Consider the following 20,717-nt stretch of genomic DNA (forward strand, 5'->3'; position numbering starts at 1 on the left):
CAAACCAGAAGGACAAGTTTGGATTGTTTTATGACCACAACCTTCTTGTTTTTATGAAGACATTGGTTGGACGGTGTTTCTCCATAAAACCAACTTTACGTGGTGACGGTTTGCTTAGTTGTGGTTTCTGGTCTGTTGCATCACCATGGTGAATGTTATGCATTCATAACCCCATTAACTTGATAACATGACCCAGAAGTTAAAGTGGGACTCATTTAGGTTTATTTATTGATTCTTCCCCTCTCTGGCCCATCCCCCCCGTAGCCTGTTTCATCAGATCTTCTACTACTTGAAATGCTTTTTTTTTACTGTTATTCTTGCTGATACAGTCTGGGATTAGAGTCAGGATTCAATCCATGGCTGCTTGGCCTCCTTCACACTTTTCCTAATCCTCTTACAGTTGTGCCCATATTTCTCTGGCACGTTCGTGGTATGTTTGTCACATGTGTACCATAACGATTGTGATCGAGGACATATCCTCCCTAGGATGCATCGATTGGTATAAAAGCATCAGCTGTCTCTCTCTGTAGTCTGAGATCAGTGTGTATATTAAGAGTCACTGAAATGTGGTTAATGGAGTTTTGGACATCTTTGTCCACACAGAAGCTATGGTGCTGGTTTATTTGCTCTTTTCTCCACTATTGCAGAGTATATGACTCCTGTTTGCTTTTCTCCAGAGTTCTTTACTCATAATCATCTAGAGTTCTTTGTTCTGCATTTATGCCTTGTATGACTCAGTTCTTCAAGGTTTCATGGCTGCATTAATGTTGGCAAGTTCTGTGCCACTACAACGATGTCCAATCACGCAAACATAGAGACTAGATTTAGTGAGAACTCCATTAATGTGGAGCTGATGTGCTGGTGTGGACAAGTCCAGTGCATAAACAAACTCTTTCACAGTCGATGATGGTCTTCTGTTATTGGACAACTGCAGATTCATGCAAACAATGTCTTTTCAGGTAAAACTAATTTGTGAGACCAGATTTGTGTGTGATATTTTGACCCTGATCAAGTTTGGATGAGTAGACAGTCTAGATGAATCTGTAGCAGATGAACATGAAATTCCACCTCAAATGAAGTACGTTTAAAACACCACAAAAATAAAATGCCCTAATAGCAATGAATCCAACATGTTCCCCGCATTCTTGCACAATTTGATTTTGACATTCTGCTCTAAAAACTACTCGAGTATTTTCATTTTCAACACTGGAACTATGTTTTCTTTGTATTCCTGCAGAGGAGCAGGCAACTGAACCAAAACAACAAAAGGCGCCTGGAATACCATCATGCTGACCGGCCATGCAGGGAGTCTGTCTGACTAGTCAAAATAAGACAGCTAACAACTTACCTGTCTACCTCAGCACAGAGAAGCAGGATACAGCACCCTGATCCCTTTATTATTTGTAACCTGTGCCTTGTCTCCTAGTAACTTATAATAAGGCAGAAATATAAACAAACGGCCCAAATTTTTTTCCCCACAGTGTGAGTCACTGTGATACTGAAATTTTAACCTCTAAGAATGTGATGAACATTTTCTTTCCTCGGTGTCCTGCTCTTTGAATTCTGTAATGTCTTTTTCTCAGTCTACTGTAGCCTTCATGAGGTGGATGGAAGTTGGCATCTATCTTTCCGACAGGTTAAAAAGTCAAAGAAATTGTGCCTTTAGTAGTGACAGCAAAGCTTTCCAAAAAATCACATTAAATGCATGGTTTTATGTATTTTTATTACCCTTAACCCACCATCCATCCCTTGCCCACAATTGACAGCCTCACAGGAATACGCAAAACTGTACAGTTCAAGTCCACAAGCAAAGAACACAGCTCACTCACACTGCTGATATAAAACCACATTTAATTTTTTCTTTGTGCTGACTGCTTTAACTGAATTAAATTGTGAGGAAACCTGCAGTAAATCTGTGATAAAATGTGAGGAAATCTGGTCCGCATCCTTCACCAATGTTACTCCAGTTTCATATTTATCAAGTGAGGCCTACTGTGAGATATGCTGTCACTGGTGATCATGGTAACCCTCGATGTGGCTGATACTGTTTATTTATTCATTAACACAAGGTGTATCTTCGGCACATTTCAGACACAGCTAAACCCTCCAACCTTTCCTCCATAGTGTGATATCCCTTTGGACCAAACTGCCCAGTCTGTGGCTACAGGCTTGGCTTCAGCAGTGACTAGTCTGATCATTTACCCCTGGTCACACCTGCTTACACCTCACACCTTACACACACAATTTACTGCCAAGTCATTGTCAGTAACTACGAGTCAAACTTAAGCTGTCTCCTCTGCTCTGTTTCTTTGATTACTTGAAGCAGATGGCATATTGTCATTTAATCAGTATGAAGAAATGCAATGACGGGTCATTGTATTTAACAGTTCAGGCTCATTGTAAATATATTAATGCTGGATGGGGATGACTAAGCTCAAGAACAAGAATGGAAAGATGTTAAGATTATGTGACTAAATTTCTACAATTTTTATTTAGTAGTGGACTCACCCTATTAGTGAGTGACTGAGTGACATTTCCTCTCACTTCCAGTGAAATCTGTTTCTAGTCACAAACAATGATCAGTAGCACCTCAGTGATGCCATTAATCTCTGCCAGATTCCTGGCTCACGCACAATAAATGTAATACTTCATTGCCTGTGGAGTGTAAAGTAATCAAAATACTTTCCATAAGTTTGTCCCTCGCTTAACATTGCTAAACACTGCTTAACACTGCTCTCAGCGGAAGTGAAAAGCAAAAGAAAAAAAAGTCCTCCAGTTACTTTTGTTGTACAGATGTTATCAATGCACTAGACTGTTGTTTTGCATAGGTACTGAAAAAAGGGAAAGAAATAGAATAGAATAGAATAGAATAGAATAGAATAGTTGTGAAGTATTCAGTTCTCTTGAGTCAGCTGGCCCTCATGCCGCACGTTTCTCTCTGAAACTCGGTGGGAAATTGTGGAGAGAGATAGGAAGGGAGAGGGAGAGAGAGAGAGAGAGAGAGATCGAGAGAGAGCGCACTCCAGAATGACGTCACAAGTGTGGTCATCAGAGAATTTCTCTATACTCCTTCCCTCTCTCACACACACACACACACACACACACACACTCACACACACGCACAGAGACACACACAAAGATTTTCCACTGGGGTGGCCCAAGAGAAAATGAAAACACACAGCCACAAATTGGAGTTTCTTTGCTTCTTTGCATCAGAATGCAGTTAGAGACGTAGAGGAAAAAAGGAAAAGAAAAAAGCAAGCAAGCAAAAAGAAAACAGTGATTTGTTACTGTTTTGAACTTTGGTTTGGCAGGCAGGCTGAGACTGGGAACAGGTGAATACTCACATGCTGATGTGTGTTTCATTGAAGGGAGTGCAATAATGAAAGTAGGGATGGACTTGAAGATGTTTTGCAGAGAGGTCAAAAGTCGCTGAGTTAGTGTCTGTTTTAATTTTTGTCTCCTTCTCAGGAGGTACACTGAATGTGAGAGAGAATGAAATAACCATAGAGTTAAGGAAAGTTGTCCTGAGTAAGAGAGAATGAAGAAATACAGAGGGTTAAGGAGAGTTGTCCTGGCAAGTCTTGTGTGGAGAGTGTCCTACCTTGCTGAAGGTCGATACCCTTCTTCTTCTTGTCTTTCTCTTCTCTTCCTCCCTTTTTTCTGTCTTCCTCCTCTCTGTGCTCCATCAATACAGAGACTAACCATCACTCCACACGCACTTACACAGTTACACACAGCTTCACCATCTCACACACACACATACACACGCGCACACACACACACACTCACAGAGAAAATTGGAACAAAGACTGTACAGATCTAAGCTTCTTTATCCCATGAGTCTTTTAAGCCACTGAATAAACTTTGGATACAGACACTGACATCAAAAGCACATATTGTGCCCTGCAAAATTACTGTCACCAATTTATATCACCAAAAAAAGCCAAACAAAAGTCACGTTAATGAGCATTCTGTATGCTAAGCAGTATAAGACATTTACAACAAAGTTTCAGTGATGATTAGGAAATTAACGATCCTTATGTTTGTGCTCTGTTGACAGCCAAGGCTTTCCTCTGGTAAGCCTTCAGACAGTTTGTTGACATGGAGGTGGTGTCCAACTGTAGTTTTGGAGACGTGTTGATCCCAAAGTGCTATCAACCTCTCTAATGTTCCAGCAGTGATTCTTAGAGAAATTCTTGCCTCTTGAACCGCACCCCTCTATGCATGGGGGCAAAACACACTGCATAATCTTCTGTGCACATTGTTGACCTAATGGTGAAGATGGATATTTTCATGTGTGCTTTTAGAGCCATTGCCTGATTAATGAAGTTTGCATCATTACATGTGTGTGTTCTCTGACCCTCCCCCATGCTGACGGATGACAAAGGAAGTTTGCCCTGTGTCACTCTGTGTCACCCTGTGCTTATAACTAAGTGAAACAGGAAGTCATGATGATCACTTAAGAGTTCCCAAAGACACAGATGACCAGATGTGAAATATGAAAAGGAATAAACATATATTAGAGCTTCTCTCTGAGAATTTTGATGGGAGGCCAAAAATGATCTCACACATTTTTGAGAAAGATGTACAATTTTCAGATAAGGTGTTTTTTTTTCTTCCTTTGAACATATTTACTTGTATCAAGAGGTCAAATTTCTTTAATCTCCCAAGATCAAGCCGACAAATGCAGACATTTGTCCATAACCTCTTTTGCTTATCATTGTCAAGGGTGCCATTAATTCTGGAGGGCACTGTATTACAAGTTCAAGCAGCTTTTGTCCAGTTGTTGTTGTGTCTCTCAGATGTCTCTTAGTACAAGCTCACAAAATCCCTTGATACAAATGTCTTCTCTGTTCAGCAAATAAAAGAGAGATTCACTGGGAAACAACTGATGAAGTGTGTGCATGCATGTGTGTGTGTGTGTGTGTGTGTGTGTGTGTGTGTGTGTGCGCGTATGTGTGTGCGCGTGCGTGTGTGTGTGTGTGTATCACAGAGAGATGAAATAACCGAGTGAGGGAAAGAGAGAATTATTGTTTCAATTTCCTGGGGGTTAACACAGCATACTCAGAGATCAGTTTGTGCTGCACCACAGAATAATAGGACTGATGTGTGTGCGCGCATGTGTGTGTGTGTGTGTGTGTGTGTGTGTGTGTGTGTTTTAGAGGTTTAGACTGCTGTCAGCACCTGTACTGATATCCTGGGCTCCCAAAAGGACAGAGAGAGAGAGAAGTGAGATTGTATAGGAAAAGCTGAATCAGAAACAGTGAGCAAGTGAAAGAAAATAAAAATGTGGCATAAATATGATGAGTGTTTAAGAACAACATAAACAAAACTAATCATATTTCAGTGTAAGTTATGCTGCTCTGATACAGGCAAAGATGAACGCTGAACAACAGCCACTGTGACTATTTAACAGAGAGGCTTCGCGGGCCATTTTTCAGTCAGCATGTCAATGAGTGTGTCTAATCATTGTCTTTAAAGCCCCAAAGTTTACTGAAGCTCTATACCAGTGTTTCTCAAACTATGGGCCGCCGACCGACGGTGGTCCGTGATGAGGAAACTGCTGGTCCACAGAGCTCTGCCACTGCGCCAGTCAAATTATGCACGGTGCTTCTGTCACTCGCCAAGTGAAAATAGTAACATTTTATTCAAGATTGTAGAATGTTAACCAAGTTCTCATGGGTGGGAATGCTTAACATTCTACAGTCTTGAATAGAATGCTACTATTTTCAAAGCAGGGAGTTCAGTCAAGGAGGCGGGGACCTGGCAGTTTCCCATAGTTTTAGAAACACTGCTCTATACCATAGGACAGTGAGAATCAGAGAACACTATGTGATAGTGAGAACAATTGTGCTGAGATGTATATAAACACTGGTTCATTGTGTCAGTGCTGGGCCATGTATCTCCACATGTCCCTTTGTTTGTCAGTCTGCTATGACAACTGAGTATCCTCAATCAAATTCTCCCCCTTCCAAAAAATATTAAAAAAAAGAAAAAAATCAGACTAATGAGGCTCTCTCTAAAGCTGTCACATGTGACAACCGATGAGAAGTAATTAGCAGCACATCAGTGGAAGACATGACAATAACATCATTAAAACTTTTTATGGCTGGAGAATTTAATGATGCCTGTCTCAATTAGCACCATTAACTAAATCTTAGCATGGGAGTTTTTTACCTCTTCATTTTCTAGAATATGTTTTTACTTTGCTTTGATTTAGGTTTTGTTTCTTGCCTGTCAAACTCAGTGAAAGGCTGATCTCATTGGCTGTGTATGGTTGGCCTGTATCTTATGCATATGAAAAATAGCAGTGATGATGCTGGTACGCTCTTATTGTTTATGCAGAGGATATAAATGCTATTGCCCAGTTTTAGAGCAGAGACCCTGAACAACTGAGGACATCACTGTCCTTTTCCAAGGGGAATTTTTACGCGCACACACACACACACACACACACACACACACACACACAACAGATTCCCTCATTTTCATTATTTTCATTAAGAATGGTGGCACTTTACTGATGGGAGCAGACTGCAGTGCTCTAATGAGACTGTGATCAATAGACCTCCTTCTCTCCCTCCCTCCTCTATCTGATTTCCCCCCTATCTGAATCCTCCCCTATCCTTCCTCTCCCTCTCTCTTTCACTGTTTATCTTCACTCTGTCTTTTTATCTGTATCACTGTGTGTCTGTGTCTGTCTGTGCTAGTGTGTATGTTTGTGTTTTTTATGATGAGCAGTGAGCTGGTAGGGAGAGTGAGAGTGTCTCCTGAGAAACACGGTAAGAGTCTGTTGGTCTGTTGGCTGTAACACTGTTGTCACCGCAGCAGAACCCAAGTCTTAGCCCTGCCCAATTATAGCCTGCAGATCCAGGGAGACTGAGGCTGATTAGCGCCACTAAATGCCGCATTTAGGCTGCTCCTAACTAGGTGCTAATTAGCCTAGCGCTCACCATGCAACATAAATCCCAGCAGGAGCCACCAACAAGAAATCTACAAGAAACCAAGAGCCACCAACAGTCTACAGGAAACCACCAGTATGTGACAGAGCATTGTTGTCAAGGTCAGGTGTTCTAAGTAAAAAACAACAAACAACCAGTTTGACACTGTGATAATTCCTCTCTGCATCTGTTCTCTCTCACTCATATGAATGTATACGTGAGTGTGTGTGTGTGTGTGTGTGTGTGTGTGTGTACAGCTGTGGTCGGAAGTTTACATACACTCATCATGGACATCAATGTCATGGCAATATTGGGCTTTCAGTGATCTCTTTGGGACCTCCTTGATGTTGGATTGACAGGTTATTGGGACTGGGTGTTAAGTGGACATAGAGTATATTGACTGGAACTGAAGTACTTGACTGGACTGAGCTATGACCTTATCAGTTACCTCATTCATTTCCCTGTCAGAAGATCTGCACAGAGATGATGGATTCTCGCTCTCTGTCCTGACAATACACTCATCACAAAACAACTTTAGAAAATATGTATTACTCATCCATTTCTTTCAGTTTGTGGCTTTGATGGTTAACTGTGTGCTATAATAATAATGATTTGTAACTGTATTGTTTTGCTTTATGTTCATTATAGACCACATCCTTCTGTAAGAATAAGATTTACCTTTATGTTTTGAAAGAGCATTATAAGTTGATGTTTAGACATGGTGAGTGAAAACGGTTTGTAATGGCAATGCACTGAAACAAGCCTCATGCTTTTAGATTAATACAAAGGATTTTTTTAGAAGTATATTTCTGCTCGCACTTACCAGAGCTTTATTTTGAAAAGCATTTCAAACTTTCTGGTTTTCATTTTATATTCAGAGTAAAGAGAAATGTTATTCCTCCCCCATTAATGAGTTAGTAATTTAACCTGCCAAAGAAAAGTTCTGCCTCCAATTAGTTTTGATGCCAAATATGCATGCCATGAAACTATGCCAACATGGTTTGAATTCAAATAAAAACAGTCCTGTGTTTTTGGCTTTGTCTTTTTTAAGTGGAACTGTGCAGTCAGGATTGACAACCAGAGGCCAAAGTCATCAGAACTTTGCTCAGATGCTTTCCTCTCTGGAAACACACATGGTAGATGTACTTTAAGACTCTTCAAGGCTTTAATTTTTCTGGTTTTCCTTTTTAATGAGTGCAACCATCATTTTGCTCAAAAATTTGCTCAAATCTATTGGCTACCAAAGACAGTTAATCACTTATTTAATTTTTATTTGAATAACATGATGATGTGCTCCACGCTGTGGCTGGAGACAGAGACATTCGTCTCAGTGAGGAAGCGTGGAAATCATCAGGAGCCTTCTATTTCACCTCCAGATCAGGAGCTTTTTATTTCACCTCCATATCTGTGTCTTCAGCTGAGTCCTCTACCTCACATGATTAACGTTTGTGTGGAGTGGCCCTTTTTTGCCTGTTACAGGTTTCTCTCTCTCTCTCTCTCTCTCCTTCTCTCTCTCTCTCCCTCTCTACTTTTTCTTTTTGTAGTTCTCTTCCTGTCTCACACAGTGTTTTGTTCTGCTCTGTCTCTCTCTCTCATGCTCTCAGGCTTGTTCTAATTGTTCCCCCATGTGTTTGGTTGTGGGGAGGACTCCCCTATCGGTCTCTGTCTGAGCCTCTGTTCTCCCCTCGCTTTGCGCTTCAGGTGGTGCTGCACTTTTTTCCGCTTCTGAGAGGGCAACTGAAAACTGCAGAGGTTCCGAGAAAGCTAAGGGGACATAGAAATATCTTTAAGACCATTTTGCTCTTTGGGGTTTGAGAGCAGGACAAACATATATTTCCATATCTCCAGAAATATTAACTCACCAAACATCATCATACCTGAATGATTAGTAGTGCTTTGGCTGCGATGTCTTTCCATTGATTGTGGTGAGAGTAATCCTGGCAGATTGACTTCTTATGTCTGCACAAGACACAATAGCCTTGATTAGTTGATCGGTTGTCTGTCCATGAAGCACAGTTGTGGGTGATGGACAGTCTGAACACTGATAATCTGATGCGTAGTAATCCACTGAAAATACATATATTGCCATTCAAATTGAATATACATATTAGCAAGCACTACCAAAACATTGTTGAAAATCGGGTAAGACTGTCATTCAGTGAGGAAATTTGGCGGGGTGTAAAGAGCTAACAGAATGATGTGAATATTACACTGAACTGCGCACTGATAAAAGGCTGTGTTAGCATGGCCTGGGCATGTGGAGAAAAGCATGTGACTGTGATCACTGAGTTTACACTCTTCAAATTCATCCACCATGATGTTTCATCTAACTTTTAAACCACACACCATGCTGTCCAGCCAGAGGCCAGCAGAGCAAACTAACACAGCCCAAACGTTTGGAGCAGGTTAGTCCAGTGTGACCAAGGACTATATGTTCAGTGTCCCTCCATGACTATTACCTGTCTCCACAAATATACTCCACTGACAGAGGAGTGCAGAATGATAAAACTGTGTGGTAAAATGAACTACAGGGTTCTGTGTGTCCTTTCAGTGTACTTGTCCTTAATGCACCAGTGAGAAGCATGTATGTTCCTTTAAAATAGCACTACACATGGAGGAGACTGGCATGTACATTCAGGTCCTACTGAATGGTATGGTTTAGATAAAAGAGTGTATGGACAAAACTGGGTTATGTGGGCTTTCTTATGAGTCCCTCTGCATGAGGAAACATCAGATCTGTGACCATACGCCACATAAGTGCATGTCTGATTTATGATGTAAACGTCTTGTGTGATTATGCTCGATCAATAGTGTGGCCATTAAAAGGGAAGGTTTGTGGAAGTTTTGCCAGGATGAAGGAGACATGACTGGGGCTGATTCTGAAAGGAAACACGCTCCAAAAGACGAGAGTCGCCCATTTTATCTCATCATCATGCACATGTTAAGGTCTGCTCAAGGGTTTTACGTGAACACATAGCACAGATTGTAGTATCAGCTTACCATGTAAAATAGACCAAAATGAAGTTTGACTTCAAGATTTTCATTTCTTTTTTTTTTGTTTTTTTTTGTTTTTTTTTGTTTTGTTCTATTTTTCTATTTTTTTCCCAGCTCCCCCTGCACTGCGTCTGAATGTAAATGAAACCTACGTGGTGGATCCTGGGCGGGATGTTACGCTCTCTTGTGAGGTGACAGCTGGCTTCCCCAAACCTGTGGTGACCTGGTCCCGCTACCCTGGCCCCCTCCCACGGCGGGCCGTCGTCCGCAGGGGCTCTCTAACCCTTCAGTCAGTCAGTCCAGCAGACTCGGGCTTCTACAACTGCACCGCTGTCAACAATGTGGGTAACCCGGCACGGAGAAATGTCAACCTTATCATCAGAAGTAAGTTATGTGTATATGTATTTATGTGGTGTGAATGTATGTATGCTTGTGTGTGTGCGCGTGTATGTGTTTGTGCGTTGTGTGAATACATCCTTATGTCGTACATACATGCAAGTCCATGATGGTATACGACTGTCGTGAGAACTCCCCAAGGTCTGTGTTCACTGAGAATCCCAATAACAGTAAAATACACAAACAGCTTCCTGTCTTATAGGTAATATACAGAGGATGACATAAGAATTTGTAAAAGGGTCATTTCTGTAACTGTAAAACTCTTTAATTTTAGGTTTTATGAGTGATGCTTTGACTCAGGTACTGACAGGCGTGAGTGAACAAAGGCACTAGGAAAATCTTCCCTATACAGAAAGTGCACTTCCAGCCACTGTCTTTACATTTACAGTTTGTACTAGAGCCTGACCAATACAAGATTTTTCAGACCAATAACGTTTTTGATATTTGAGGATTTAAAAATCCAACAATGATATATCGGCCAATATTCTTTTTTTCAAAAACACATAACATGAACAAAGCTTTTCCCTTGCATTAGTAGTGTCTAGTAATTTAAGATTCCTCACCAAGATAACATGACATAATGAAGTTTAAAAATAAACTTGGTTTACTGTCATAAATAATACTCTAAACAAAAGTACACCAAATCAAGTTTTGATAAATAATGCAGTAAACTGATACAGTGACTTAGAGTAAACGCTGCTGTTAAATGCGTCTAATACTACATGACGGTCTGCAACGAGGACTTTGGGATTTCACACTACACATTTGAAAGAGAAGACAGATAACTTTGTTCAGCTACCAAGCCATATTAGATGCTTGTTCAGCTCACATTTGTTTACATGTCCCCTCTGGTTTAATAATTTCCAATGCACCGACTGTATCTACAGACATGCGAGTTGCAGATATATTTACCATTGCTTCATTTAGGCAGAGTGAGTTAAACGCTATAGTTTAACCGCTCATTAACGTTAGCGGTCTTCCACTGATAAACATGGCATTAGCTAGCTTTGTGGGTAACCAAATTTAGCAATGGACAGCATTATAAGCTGCTGTAAGCGATGTTGCCAGAGAATTTTTAGAAGTGACGGGGGAGAAATGATAGGAAATGATAGGTTGTTTGTTTACTCACTAAACCTGCCACACTGTTTCATAAATAAACCTACAATCAAGTTTGTCAACAGCTTAGCCTACAGCACTCCTCTACCATAACGTAAAAGGTAATTTTTTTGTTTGACTGACTCAGAGCCACTCGAGACTGACTATACCGGCTTTCACGTTACTGCAGCAAAACCAGGCATGGTGTAGTGTCATAACATGGTCGAAGGATCCATCCTCTGTCTCTCCGTTTCTTTTTTAATAGTAATTTATCGGCCGTTATAAACTTTGATACCGATTTATCTGCAACTAGCTTATATTGGCCGATAATATCGGCACGCTGATTTATCAGTTGGGGTCTAGTTTGTATTTGTAAGGTGTTAAATAGTTCCAGCAGTGCAAACTCTGAAAGTGAAGGTCATGTTTTCTAAATTGCACTAAAGAGATGGATCTGCTTGATAACTATCCGCTTTTCTGCATACTCCACTCCTTACGGTATCATTACTGTACTGTACTGTTACTGTATCCCATGCACAACAACTGACATTTCCATATTTCCCCCCAAAGTTACATTAGATTCACTGTGTACTTATGTAAAAGGCAACCGCTTCACCAAACTGCAGAGCATCATCTTAGTTAAACAGTACACATAATTATAACCTCTTCATCTTACTTAATTAGCATGCATGATGACTTGCCTGCAGGTTTGCAAGTGTTTGCTGCACTCTAACTGGTATAGGCTACATGTTAACAAAGGATGTCCCGATCAAGTTTCTTTTGCCCCGATCCCGATCCGAGTCATTTAATATTGAGTTCCAATACCAAGTCTGCTCCGATACTTGTATTTTCCTAGATAATACAGTTGCACAGTGCACATTTCATGTACATTAAAGGTAGCCTATTAAAATCAATTGAATAGCAATGCATTAAGAAAAAAATCCTGCATCCAAGCTATTCCGTTATTTTTTATTATTTATCTTTTTCTTTTTTTAATTTTATAAAACAACAAAGTAAACCTTGTCGTAAAGCTCGGGCAGAGCAGTGTCTGAAATGTAGTGTCGAGAGTGTAGAGCGTGGCTCCAAAAAGAAAGACTGCGAAAACATGAGGTGCGTTCAATTACCAAAGAAAGGCAAACATTCGCTAACATTTTCAATCAGTTTTTCGTTTGGTTTGAGTTCACTGCAAACGTTTGTAAACACACACAAACGGTCTGAAGATGTAGTTTTCGGCGAATAAACATGGACGCTGGACTAAGGGAAATGTGTGCACAGATGGGAGTTATATCAGAAAATATATGTAAGTATTCGATTTTATTTAGTCTCCTTACAATAACTCAAGTGGTTAACTTGTCTGTCAGTTTCGTTGATACTTTTTCTGAAAGCCTCTTTTTTGTATGCTATTGTTATCAATCCTTAGCGTTAGTTAAGCGACGGTATTGGTCTCTGTGGTCGTTAGTTTAGGCTAACTTGCATACATCACATAGAGCTAAAGCATTAGGTGTTTCAATTTTAATACCTTGGTTGATTTTAGAGCCTTAAGGATAAATGTCGTCAGAGTATGCTGACCTAAAAAACGTTCGAATTTAGAAGTTAAAAGAAAACCCGTTAGCCTGGAATTTGAGAGCACTTCTGTATTCGCTGCCACAGCGATAGGGCTGGTCATCCAAAGCGATTAATTCAGTTATCCTCTCGGTAATCTTTTTGGCCTTGTCGCTGTCTCGAGGAAATTTCTCTCTCCTTTTAAATGTGTATCCTCCAGTGTGCGTTGCTTCAGAGCAGTCTTTGCCTGAGTTACCTGAGAGAACTCACTGTATTATGCTGAGTGTTTATTTTTGAGGTGCCGTATATTTCCACACTGCAAACATTTTAGCCGCGTCCTGCCACAAATTATGCTCACCATTTATGACACCTATGTGTGACAGCTGACGTAAAACCAAGGATCGGGCTTAGGGTCGTGCTCAATGAAGCCGATACCGATCAGTTAAAAAGTGCCTTGATCGGCCCTGATACCGATCTTTGAGATCGGATCGGGACATCCCTAATGTTAACACACTCTTTAAGTGGTATACATATTAACACATGCTTTAACTGGTATACATATTAACACATGCTTTAACTGGTATACATGTAAACACACGCTTTAACTGGTATACATGTTAACACACTCTTTAACTGGTATACATGTAAACATACGCTTTGACTGGTATACACGTTAACACACTCTTTAACTGGTATACATGTAAGCACACGCTTTAACTGGTATACATGTTAACACACTCTTTAACCCTTGTCAGCACTGCATCTTTACTGTAATCGAGTCCAAACTCAGACTGTGCAGGTCACTCCATTAATATTCGGACTTTACACTGTGCTTTCCCCACAGTCCCTGCCTTTATTTACGCAAATTACTTTCAGTGCAATATAATGAACCTGACACCAGAGCCATTGAAGGCCAATTTTGTTTTAAAACCATTTAAAACAATTTTGCACACAATATATATGGAAATCGTTAACTTTAAATGTGAATTGCTAATGACATGGCAGTAAGATTTTAGTTGCTACATGCTAGGTGGTGATTATCAAGCACGTAAATGTAGAGTGGTCTTGCATAGACAAGATCTTTATTCAGATACAAATGAATATTATAATAAGACACATTATATGGAGAACTTTATCTAAATGAAAACGAGGCCCACCTCCACCTAAACATTGGTATTTTTCAATAAATATGGCAGAAATAGTTGAGGTGAGTTTGGATTGGTTAAAGGACATGGATGGTGATGAGATGGAAAGCTGGAGAGCCTGTACATCAGCTCTCATCATTTTTATTCTCAAAACAGCTCACTGTTCCCTTTTCTTTTTCTTCTTCTCTTTGCTCTTTCCATTCCCCTCTGCAGCCATGAAGAACCTGACATTCCAGATCACCCCTGATCCCAACAAAGACAGCGAGAGTATCCAGATGGGTCGTGACCTCAAGATCTCCTGTCACGTGGACGCACAGCCACAGGACAAGGTCAACTACACCTGGTACAAGAACGGTGTGCCCATCCAGCCCTCCGACAGCCTGATCTTACTGCGCAGTGACCCGGATATGCCCTCTGGCACCAGCAGCCTGGAGATCGTGGAGATGAAGTTCCGTGATCAGGCCACATACAGCTGTGTGGCCAAGTTCCCTGGCAGCAGTGTGCCAGAGCTCAGAGTGGACGTCAACATTACACAGAGTAGTGGTGAGGACTGTTACCTTGGTAACATGACACAGAGCAGTGGTGAGGGCTGTTACCTTGGTAACATGACACAGAGCAGTGGTGAGGGCTGTTACCTGGGTAGCTTGACACAGAGCAGTGGTGTGGGCTGTTTCCTTGGTAACTTGCCACAGAGCAGTGTTGAAGGACATTACTTCTGTGGAAACCTCACCTCTGGTCTTCACAACACTATGCCATAAACCATGGTAGTTCAGTATGCACAATAGATTGTGGAAGCTCTTTGAGGTTCAGGAAAAGGCTGCACATGTCCAGTCATGACTGAGTTTTGTGTAGGTATTATTTCAGAATGTGTAATATTTGCTCTTGTCTAGAATCACAAACTCACAAACTTACACTTCAGATTCTTTTTAAGCAGTTTTTTGGCTCATTGCAGTTTTGGGCTCAGTTTGTAAGCAGGTTCTTGAAACGCTTGAGTGCTGCATTGAATCATGTCTTAGGTCAGAGAGGCAGAACTGATCATTTCCACAAAATATTGACTCAATATTAATATTTTTTTCCCATTTTAAAACCTTTTTATTTTTCCTATAGCCCATGCTGTTTTCCCCTTCTTTCCCTTTTCATTCCCTTCCTTGTATTTCGGTGTTCTAATCCTCATTTTTATTTATGAAGAGAGTAAAACAGAATAAAGAACAGAATAATCCAACATCAGAAACACTCTAATCCCATCACTTAGTATTTTTATTTCTCTCTCTCTCTCTCTCAGCATGGACAAGATTGTCCTCTTTCTTTTTTGGCCATGCTCTGTCTCAGAGCCTCAGAGTCCTGTTATTACTGACTCATGGAATGATGACAGTAATATCTGCCCCTTCCCCTGCTCAGTCCCCGCCTAAGGCCCCAGACTGTGTATGAAGCACCAGTGTGAGCCCCCACCTCTGTTAACTGCACAAAGGGCAGCAAATTATTTACAGTGTTTGAAATAGCTAAGCATATAATACAGGACAAGTCAAGGGTACTTTATAATGTGGAGTACTGCTTACTTGCCATTGACATCAGAAATAGAAATGAAGCGATGGGGTACAGGCTGCTGTCACAGAGCTGTGTGTGGCAGTTTTCTTTAAGTGTTCAAAGTCAGTTGGTGGAAGACTCTACCTGTGGACCAGTGATCATCTGCTTTCTCTTAGGAAACAACATTGTGTTTGAAACTGAACAACTCAAAATCTCTAACAGTTCCTTATTTAATGATGGAGAATTTTCCCTCCCATTTGGCTTGCAGGCAGAAGAAAACTACAAACAGACACAAATGAAAAATGAATGGATGGTATCTCCTGTTGCCCTCATTAGAGATATCCTACCATTGACACGCAGCCCAATAAGATGAATAAAACAACATACATGTCTGGCCTTTTATTCATTTCCACTGGTGCCTTACAGGTGTTGGGTTCGGTCCCTGGCTGGGTGGCCAGGGTCCTTTCTGTATGGAGTTTGTATGTTCTCCCCGTGTCTGCGTGGGTTTCCTCTGGGAGCTCTGGTTTCCTCCCACAGTCCAAAGACATGCAGGTTAGGTGAACTGGAGACACTAAATTGCCCTTAGGTATGAGTGTGTATGAGCGTGTTTGTCTGTGTGTCTGCCCTGCGATGGATAGGCTCCGCGACCCTAATCAGGATAAGCAGATTAGATAATGAGTGAGTGAGTGGTGCCTTACAGGGGTGTACCATGTCAAAGGGACGTAGAGGGATGTACCATGTGATGGGCACAGAGGAGTTTGAAGGAATACAATATGAGGGTTCTGGTCCTGCCCACTTTAACCATATGAATGTTCTAGAGCCTTATAGTCTTATAGGACATTTGTGGTGATGGAGAAGGTGGTGGTTTGGGAGTGGTCATTTCATCGGGAGGCTGACTGAGAAAGGAATGATGGGATAGCTGTATGCCCGAGTGTATTTACATACTCCCTGATCTTCCTTTCTCATCTCTGTCATCTCTTCTTGCCTTTTTGTTCCCCCTGTAAAAAAAACTCTGACCTTCTTGAGATTTGAGGGAGAGATATTTTTTTGCTTAAAACTCCCTCCCTACATGATCAGTCCCTTTGTCTTTCACCATTTTTCTTCTTTCATTACACTAAAGTAATTATCTTCTTCCTTTCTTTCTGTCTGCTGTGCAGTTGTTTTTCACAATGGTGGAAACTGAAGTGAAGGTGCAGTTATAGTGGAGTCATAAGTCATTCAAGCAGACTCAGAATTCAAACAAATGGAGTGTTTTTTGTTAATGGCTTTTGCTTAATTATGCTTATAGGAATGTTAATTTGCCATTGCCATTGTTGGTTTCAAGTGGATTTATGTGTCAGTTACATATGCCCTGGGTAAATACACTGAGAGTTTAATGTTAGGGTTATGCGTAGGGTTACAGTCAGGGTTTGGGATATATTAGGTTACATGTGTATTAACATCCGAGGTTTAGTTATTGAGCATAAATATGTACCAAGACAATGATTTCATTATACTGATGTGTGTAGTTCATTTTTATGAGAACAGTAATTATGTTCATGTAATATAAAATTGGGAATGTTTAAAACAGGCTGGCAGAAACACACCACAGATCATTACTTGTGGGCAGGTACTGAGAGGGAACCTCAAGCTTGCATGAATACGCATGGTATCATGGTATTTGAAGAGAACATATGCACACACGCCCTGCACCAGTTTTATCAACCAAATTTAAAGACATACATCAGGTCGCAGCTGTTTCCTGAAACCACAGTCAGCTGAGATGCCACTTTCTTTCTGTAATGCTGTCTGCATCTGCTCTCAGACTGTGGCCTCTGGCACCAACGAAACATTAAAGAGTCTAGTCAAATCTCCAGCGCTAATTGCATTGTGCCTCTTGCCCTCCCTGCCACTCCTTTTCCTTCTTCTATCATCTCCTCTTTTCATTTTCACTCTTATTCTGTCCCTCTAAATCACAGCTGGTTAGCCCATTGCTTGGAGAGCTACACTTTGGTAGTGTGTTGACTGAGCATCAGCCTAACAAACCTAATAGCTTGATAATATGGATTACGTGCCTTCTGCTTTGATTAAATACTCAGCAAATCAACCTAATTATCTTCCCTGTACATCCCGAGCATACTCATGCATGTTCTCCTTCATTGACTCTCTCTTCTAGGTGCAACCTGATGAAACTGATTTGGACACGACTGCTGGTTTAAACATGTCTTTTTTAACGCAGGGTTCTTTGTGTTATCCATTTGATTAAACTAACTGAAAAAAAAATGAAAGAAGTCCCTTTCAAACTAATTTCTCTGGACTTCTCTTCTTCTCTCCACAGTCACTCCTCCAGTTCTGTCGGTGCCGGTGGGTGGGGCTGTAGTTAATGTGAGTGAGGGAGGTGTGGCAGAGCTGGTGTGTCTGGTGGATGGGAAACCACGTCCTCCTGTGCTCTGGTCTCGTGCGAACAAAGACCTGCCTATGCCGTCAGGTGATTGGATAGTGGAAACGCGTGACGGGCACCTCCGGCTTACTAACATCTCTCGTGACCTCATGGGAGACTATCGGTGCCAGACAGCACCTTACAATGGCTTGAACATCAAACGCCGTTTTGCTCAGGTTAAACTCAACGTCGAATGTAAGTATCTGTGACACTGAAATTCCCAAATATGCACAAATCTTCACGTGTTTATCACCCATATCACCCGCTTATTCAGAACACATCCTGACCAAACCAGATCACTCCCAGGTTCAGAATGTCATTGTGAAGCCTTTGGCTGTACTTCAGGACTCTCAGCGTCTCCCTTTATTTTTGTCCTTGTTTCCTTTGTGACAGTAAATCTGTATGGAAGGGGGCTGAGTGATTTTGAAAAGGGCCCAATTGGAATATTTACAGTAACACTTCCAGTCATCCAGTAAATTTGTCATGGGTCTGAGGTGAAAATGATTCTACAGTAAACACCAGTGTGGTTTTGTGGGGACAAACCACTATGTTAGCATTATTACACACGCTCTTCCACTGTGAGACATTTCTGATCTGTTTACTGGCATTTCTTGTTATATCTTATTCGACATTTCACCAAGTCTCAAGAAGACAGGCACTTCCCTAAGAAGTGTGCTGTAAAAACATCTTTTATAGAAATTAGATTTCAGTTACTATTAGTCTTTCAGATTAGTCATTTTCTGTGTCAATATGCAGCACAATTGCCTGGTTCTACTGGTGAGTGTTGTGTGTGTGTGTGTGTGTGTGTGTGTGTGTGTGTGTGCGTGTTGTGTGGTAAGAGAAATCTGCATTGATTCTGCTCCTAGAATACCAGGACTCCTGCATGTTACAGCCCTAATCTAACACATCTGAATGTAATATTCTGGTGCTCCTAAGGACATTGATTAGCCAGTTAGGTGGGTCTAGTCTGGAGTAAAAACCTGAATACTGTATGGCCCTCCAGGAGAAGGACTCCCCACCCCTGCTCCAGCTATATTCTTATTTTAAAACAGAACTAAACTCTGCCTCTGCAGCCAGCCACAGACAGAGTTAAAGCAAGAGGAACCGAACAGATTTTGGAATTGTAAAGAAGAGAGATGGTCTTCATAGATGAGTGAAGATGCATGAAGATGTGTAAAAGCCATTAAGATACTAAGCTGTTGCTGGTCATTAGCAGTGAGTCTGCTCCAAGCTATATACAGGTGTGGAGTCTGTCAGGAACTCTTGGATTGCGCTAATGCACTTGCAAGTTTCAACAATGCATCTGTTATGGATGGCTGTAGACAGTGTTTTGCAAGTGGCAAAGCTGAGAGGGCCTCAGAATTCATTAGTACTGTTCACAATCACAGAGAGCTGCACTGGGTAACATCCACAGGACCCCCACCCCCCTCATTCAGCAAAGTTCACTCTATTTCAAATGATGCCATTAGCAGAAAGTGCTGCACTCCACTTGTGTTGGGAGGTTTTCTCTTTTGCCAGGCACTCTGTTTTCTCAGGATTCTTTGTGGTGAGACGTTTCTGTGGACTGACTGTGTTCAGATCAAAGGCTATGTGAGTGATAGATCAGCCAGTGATATATATGTGTGGCTTAAGGGTGAAAATTGGACTTTTTTGTGTTTAAGTTCAGTAACCCTCCACATCCCTGAGAAAATAGTGTAGGTCACCCTCTCCACCAGACCCTTTGGACGTAAGCCCTGCTGCCCGTTTGACCTCCAGACAAATACACGGCCCGTTTAGAGGGCCGCAGATCTAGCTTTCTGTAGCACAGAAACAATGATATGTGTGATGTCATTTCTGTATTGATACATATATGTGTATATTACATATATATTTACAGACATGTAAAGGTATATCACAATACAGATGTGTGTCCAGACACTCTAAAGGTCAATAGTGTAAAGTTATGTGTCAGTGTAACTTAACACTGTAGTATAAAGAGCAGATTTTCTAACAGGCATTACAGATGGACACTCGAGTATGTTTGGAATTGTGGTAGGGTAGGCCGAACAGGGGTTTGGCTTGTCCCAAAACACAAAAAATGGCTCAGCGGCAAATAGCACTATGGTGCAAGTTGTTTATTTACAGTGCACAAATCCAGTCCCAACCAAAGTGAAAAAAAAGTGAAGAAATGTCAAAAAATTGAAATATGTATATATACAATGAAAGAAAAATATTTACAAGTAAAAAAATAAGCAAAACAAAAGAAAACAAAACAAAACAAAAAAAAAAAAAAAAATATATATATATATATATATATATATATATATATAAAACAAAGATTTTGATAAACAAACCACTACTTTCAGTTCTCCACACTCAATTCACCACTCACAGCTACTCTCTGTTATATTCTCTCCTTACTCCCTGAACAAAACCAGCCTACCACAATTCCAAACATACTTGAGTGTCCATCTGTAATGCCTGTTAGAAAATCTCCTCTTTATACACTGGCACATAACTTTACATTATTGACCTTTAGAGTGTCTGGACACACATCTGTATTGTGATATACCTTTACATGTCTGTAAATATATATGTAATATACACATATATGTATCTATACAGAAATGACATCACACATATCATTGTTTCCGCAATGATTGAAACCCACTTTTCACTCGT

The 20,717-nt window shown here is 40.9% G+C and overlaps 1 protein-coding gene across 1 annotated transcript in view; it reads left to right on the forward strand.

The window, feature by feature from the left end:
• The window catches only part of mdga1 (MAM domain containing glycosylphosphatidylinositol anchor 1), a 195,989-nt gene that overhangs the window by 91,427 nt on the left and 83,845 nt on the right, over positions 1 to 20,717 (forward strand). Inside the window, exons 7-9 of the mRNA XM_030772222.1 lie at positions 10,053 to 10,322; positions 14,327 to 14,656; positions 17,955 to 18,251. Coding sequence (XP_030628082.1) covers positions 10,053 to 10,322; positions 14,327 to 14,656; positions 17,955 to 18,251 — 897 coding nt within the window. The remainder of the gene's footprint in view (positions 1 to 10,052; positions 10,323 to 14,326; positions 14,657 to 17,954; positions 18,252 to 20,717) is intronic.

The sequence above is a fragment of the Chanos chanos genome, chromosome 4 (genome assembly GCF_902362185.1).
Source record: "Chanos chanos chromosome 4, fChaCha1.1, whole genome shotgun sequence".
Lineage (NCBI taxonomy): Eukaryota > Metazoa > Chordata > Actinopteri > Gonorynchiformes > Chanidae > Chanos > Chanos chanos.